Genomic DNA, 6,107 nt, shown 5'->3' on the forward strand with positions numbered 1-6,107 from the left:
AATTTCTTTCCCGTTTACATATCCTAAAGCTCTCTGGACCCCTCGGTTTTGTTGATATCAGCCACATGTCGCCCAGATTCTAGGATGCCCTTACCTGGCGCTAGTAGGAGTCTCAGATGCAAGAAGGCGCAGCAAAGCAGTTAGGCATACGGGGCATGCGCAGCGTTCAAGGAAAGGTGGGTTTTATGCCGGAAAGGGTTTTCCTGTGCCTGGACAAGAAAAATTTTAATATGATTATTTACATTGATTTCAGATTTTTTTTTTAACATGAATACTTCCGTAATAATAAAATAGCCCTGGAGGACATGATGCAGAGTGAACTATCTCAGTCACAAAAGGACAAATATTGCATAGGGCCACTGTTGTAAAATGGGACTGACATCCGGGTTGAAAGAAGACAGAAGCAGGGGAGGAATGATGTATAATGCATTGAAACAGATGAGGGAGAGAACTGTTTTAAAGGGATATATGATTAGGTATTATTATCATGACAGGAGTCTAGAATGAAGGCTGCAGCAGTGGAGTGGACTTGGGAGGGATTGTAAAAAAAAATAAAAGAATTTTACTTTTCAAAGAAAAGCGAATTGGGGGGGAAGGGTTTGGGCAGGGAGAGAAGTGCAACAATGAATGGAAGCCCTAAGTCTTTGTAAACTTTCATTAAAATTAATAAAAAAATAAATTGATACATTGTTAATGAAAAAAGTAATAAAAAGAGAGAAACGAAGAAAGATTTTGTTGAAATACATTCCCAGTACTCAAAGGCTTTAGTCTCAGAAAACCGTATCTCTTCCACGTTTTCTTTTTTCCTACCTAAAAGTTACGTCTCTGGACTGTAAACAATTTAGCCGTGGCTTTAAAATATCAGCCTCGACGTGAACGCATTCGTTTTCCTCTTTAGAGTACAAGTACAGCATTTGTTGGTCAATTGTACTGAGTGGCTTGCAGGTTGTTCTGATGCTGGAAGCGAGGGTCACCCATATGGAACAGGTTTCAGCGGAGCTTCCAGACTTCAGACAGACTAGCAAGCAAGATGGGTCATCCTTTTCTGAAATAAGAAGCCTTTGAAAGCCCTGTGGGGATAATAGAGGGATGCTGTTGGATAGCAGTACTAGCAGAGGCAGTGCTCTTAAATCGGAGCGATCAAAATGAGAAACTGCTGCAAACGTCCATGAGTAATTGGAACAAATGTACGAAGTATGAATATAAGAAAGTCGGAAGTTGTCAAAAAAATGAAATGGAACACAAAAGGATTCAAAGGTGGAGGGTCAGCAAAGGAGGGGAAGACCCTCAACAAACTTGATTTTGTGACCAACTGTTGCCCTGAGTGTGACACAGATAATGAGAATGACACAGGATAGGATTTTAACCCATTGTTTATAACAAACCCTCTTGCTCTTTTAATACTTTCCTCTCCATAAGAATATCTGAATAAACAGTAACCATTCCTTGAAGCTGGTTCCTTCTTGATTTTGAGGATATTCTTTCTGATTTCACGGTGGGATGGCTTTTCAGTAATTTACTGAGACATAGATGAACCTGTATTTAGAATCTACCCTATGGGGGGTGGGTTTACTAGGGTCTGTGAGTCCCTGGGTTGTGCATTGCTTTGTGTCAAGCAGTGTAGGGAAATCTGATGGCTGAATGGTAAGAAGCTGCGCTGCAATCTGGAAGGCACACAGTTTGAATCTGCTAGCAACTCTATGAGAGATGAATGGGCAATTTTCTCTGAAAACCTGCTGGAGGGTCTGTGGTAGTCAGATGGGCAATCATCTCTCATGCAATTAACTGTCTCTGAAAACCCACTGGAGGGCCAGCTAAGGGTCTGTTCCAGGCACACAAAAACAATGCCTTGGGTGAAAGGTGCAGGTTCAATGAGCTTTGTAAAGGACAGCCATAAAAACTTCTTGTTATATGCCATCAAGTTGCCTGTGAACTATAGTGACCCTACTGTACAGCAGCTCTGAACCCTTCCCTGTTTAAGGCAGTTTCACTAATTCCAACACACCAACCCCCATTACCCCAGTTACTGTATCGTTCCATCTCATCGGGGGTCTTCCTCTCCTACACTGTCCCTCCACCCTTCCAAACATGATATCCTTCTCTCCAAGGACTGGTTTGGCCATGTGTCCAAGGTATGTGAGACTGAGTTTCAAAATCCTAACCTCCAAGGAGAAACTTAGTTTCACCGTCTCCAAGACCTATTTTTCTTGGCAGTCCATGGTATGATCAAGACTCTTCTCCAGCACCATAACTCAAAGACATCAATAATTCTGTCATCCTTAGTTATTGTCCAACCCCCTCCGAAGCATAACAAGTAATTGCGAAAACCATGACCTGGATTAGACGCACCTTAGTCTCTAGACTGACATCGTTGCTCTTCAGTACTTTGGAGAGGTCCCTGACAGTAGATTTACCTAATGCAGTTCATCTTCTGATTTTCTGACTGCTGGTATTAAGAATGTTGATTGTGGATCCCAGCAAGCTGTAATTGCTAACAACATCAATCTCTTCTCCATCTATCAAGGGGCTGCAGCACCATTTTGCACGGATGCACATGAAGGGTTTTGAGTCAGGATCCACTGACAAGCAGCTTTCTTTTTTGCTTAGTTGTCAGTTGTTGTTAGGAAGCCTGTGAACAAAGGATGAGAAGCCCACCCTATCCTGTGTCATCCACATTATCTCTGATATACTGGAGCCCGTTTTTACTGCTGCTGTGTCAATCTGTCTGGTTGAGTGTCTTCCTCTCTTGCCAAGCATAAGTAATATCTTTTTTCCGAGGACTGGTCTCTGCTAACAGCATGCCTAAGAGGAAGTTTCACCTCCTTGCCTCTAAGGAGCACTCATGATGCTAATTTTTTAGAGGGGAATAGAAGAGCCTGGGTGGAGCAACCTTATGATTTATGAATAAGTTGAGGGGATAAGGCTAACTTTATTTTCACACACAGATTTTCCCTTCTAGACTGTGTGCAGTTTTTACAATACCGGATTTTTGCAGGTTTTTTTTTTTTTAAATCTAGGGCTATTCTAGAAGCCAAGAATTCAATAAAAGCGCAACGAATACAATTTTTTAAAAGTTCAATTCCCTTAAGTCTGCAGATTGCTGTTAGAGAAATAGCTTGTAAAGAGTTAACTTTACTAATGGTTGCACAGTCCTTATTGGTAAATCAAGAATCAAGTCCACAGTGACAACTCAAAAATGAGAGGGAGGAAAAGAAAACGCTTGTTTCCGCCCGGTTTCGAACCGGGGACCTTTCGCGTGTTAGGCGAACGTGATAACCACTACACTACGGAAACCTCCCTGGGTAAAGGAGCCTCTAGAACTCCTGTTATGGAAGTGGTAACAGACAGGTCATAGGTTTTTATGTTCGTTTTGTTGTATGGGAGGCTTTTTGTGTTGTTTTTTTCACTTTGAACAGGAAAGAAGACTCAGAATCGGAAAAAGATCCATGTAGCCAACTAAGAAATGCTAAAACCATTTCATAATATGATTTTGAATGCCATTGCTCTCTCAAAGTCTGCAAACATTGCTGTAGAAACCAGGTCGTGTGCCTTGTGCTTTTTCTTTGGGAATCTCACTTCCCCCGAAAGAAGCTTCGTACTGCACATTCTCCCTTCAGTTTTGCAGCAGAGGGTCCGAAGCGAGTTGCGGGCTTGAGACTTTGCTGCCGAAGATCAAACACTGCAGCCTTCAATATGGATTGCAATTAAACGTCAAGAAAACAAAAACTTGGGAGGGAGAGGGAAGAAATGCACAACAATGAATGAATAAAAATGTTTAAATTTTTAAAAAATATATTTAAACTGATCACCACCCAGCTGCTTTTTTGCTAGAGACAGAGCCTCTAGTGGAGGGTCGCGTGTATTACCTTTGAATGTCTGCTTTTAGTCAAATCAAAGTCAACTGTGACCCATTGTAACCGTTCACTGGGTTTCCAAGATTGCAAGTGGCAACTGGAGGAGATTGCCCATATTTCTCCCTCAATGCAGACAGATGGACAAAGACGTAAATCCTCCGTGTAGACATATTTGGGGCGTGTTGTCAGGAGGGCTCAAGCCTTGAGAAGAAAAGAAAGAAAAGAAAAGAAAAAAAAGAAAAGAAAAGGGGAGGGGAGGGAAGGGAAGGGAAGGGAAAAGAAAAGAAAAAAGATTATGCAAGGAAAATTGGAGGAACACCTCTACACAGTGACTGTGACTTGCTCTGAGCAAGCATATCAAGAGATATGGTCAAATTCAGGTTAAGGACAGGTCAAGTTCAGATCCGTTGTTCTGAATGGGAGAAAGATGAGCTATCTCAGGCAGTTTGAATCCACTATCGATGGGTAATCACCTTTAATGGGATTTGCAACCCCTGAAAACCCTCTGCAGGGTCAGTTATGAGTTGGCTCTGCCTCTATGGCGTATAACCACTTCCCCTTTTAGAAGTGAACAAGTGTCTTACAAGCCAGGACTTCTGAGTTTCTTTACCACAGTGTTCCCAGGTCAGAGTTCCCCACGTGGAGCCAGTTTCAGAGAAGCTGCAAGAGAGAGTGGCATCAGGATTAGAGGAAGACTCATCAACAGCCTTTGTTATGTAAATGACCCAGCCTTGCTTGCTGAAAGTGAGAACCTGGAGAGTTTGCTGCAGAAGATCAAACACTGCACCCTTCAATATGGATTACAATTAAACAAAACAAAACAAGAAAGTAAAAACTTGGGAGTAGGAAGGGAGAGAGAAGAAAATGCACAACAGTGAATGAATAAATTTTTTTTAAAAATGAAAAAAGAAAACAACAATTCTCCCCACTGCACCAAGAGGCAACACCATGATAGATGGAGGAAAGATTGAAACTGTCAACAACTTCATCTTCCTTGGATCCGCAATCAATACACCCTAAGCCAGGACATGAGGAGATATATTGCACTGGAAAAGTCTACAGTCAGGGACCTCTCCATATTATTGAGGAGCAATGATGTCAGTTTGAGGACTAAGATGTGCTTGATTCAGGACATGGTCTTTTTACTCACTTGCTATGCATCTGAGAGCTGGACAATGACTAAGGAGGACAGAAGAATTAATTCCTTTAAACGGTGGGTCTGGAGAAGAGTGCTGCTGAAGATCCCATGAATTGCCAAAAGAACAAACAGATACGTCTTGGAGAAAGTACAACCAGAAGGAGGCGAAGATAGTGAAGCTCATCTCACGGACTTTGGGGATGTTGCTGCGAGAGGGACATCACGTTTGGAAACATGAAGGATCAGTATAAGACCTCCAACCAAGTGGATTGACACCGTGACTGAAGCAACAAGCACATGTGTGTCAGAGACGAGTGTGTCAGAGCTTGTGAGGATGGCGCAGGATAGGCCAGGGTTCAGATCTGTTGTTCATAAGGTTACATGAGTTGTCCTCTACTCAAACAGGCATATAACAAATCCGTCTCAAGGTCAAGTTCCCCAAATTCCCGTAAGCTTAGACCTGACTCTTACTAACCAGAATTCAAAGCCTTTGGACAACAACAGTTAGTTTCAAGATCACATTTCTGAGCTTCCTGTGGGCCTAGATCTGACACTTTTTAATCAGAATTCAAGACTTTGAAAAATAAGACTTGTATTTATGGCTCTTTGAGGTCTTGGACAAATGCACTCCTGAGGGGTTAGATTTCTACTCTCTGCAGCCACTGTGGGGTTTTCTTCATAGGGATGTTGCTGGATTTCTTAGGGAGGCCCTCAGAGGCAGGAAGCAGAGGAGGGGGTCCTGCAGGGAGGTGGGTGGGTCTGCAGCCTCTGTGACGTCCCAGGCGCAGCCCATGCGCCACTGAGGCCCCGGTAACGGTGGCCGCGCTGTCGCCTTGTAACCCGGGGCCGGGGCGCCCACGCACTCAGCGCTCCGGGCCGGGGAGGCAGCATGAACCGCGACCAGCTCCCCGTGGTGATCGACAACGGCTCGGGGGTGATCAAGGCCGGCCTGGCTGGGATCCGGGAGCCGCAGTCTGTCTATCCCAATGTGATCGGCCGCGCCAAGGGCCAGAATCTGGCGCCCAAGGGCTCGGAGGAAATCTTCGTGGGCGACCAGGCGCAGGACAGGCGGAGCTCGCTGTCCATCAGGTACAGGCCGTGTCCATCAGGTACAG

The 6,107-nt window shown here is 44.0% G+C and overlaps 1 protein-coding gene and 1 non-coding gene across 2 annotated transcripts in view; one reads left to right on the top strand and one right to left on the bottom strand.

Annotated features, from left to right (window-relative positions):
- Nucleotides 1-3,221: 3,221 nt before the first annotated feature.
- Nucleotides 3,222-3,294, bottom strand: TRNAV-AAC. Its single transcript has one exon. It is a non-coding gene; the product is annotated as a tRNA-Val (tRNA).
- A 2,587-nt stretch (nt 3,295-5,881) lies between these two features.
- The window catches only part of ACTRT3 (actin-related protein T3), a 3,354-nt gene continuing 3,128 nt past the window's right edge, over nt 5,882-6,107 (top strand). Inside the window, exon 1 of the mRNA XM_006890369.1 lies at nt 5,882-6,081. Coding sequence (XP_006890431.1) covers nt 5,882-6,081 — 200 coding nt within the window. The remainder of the gene's footprint in view (nt 6,082-6,107) is intronic.

Source organism: Elephantulus edwardii, unplaced genomic scaffold (assembly GCF_000299155.1).
Source record: "Elephantulus edwardii isolate Elephantulus edwardi_28Jun2011 unplaced genomic scaffold, EleEdw1.0 scaffold00088, whole genome shotgun sequence".
Lineage (NCBI taxonomy): Eukaryota > Metazoa > Chordata > Mammalia > Macroscelidea > Macroscelididae > Elephantulus > Elephantulus edwardii.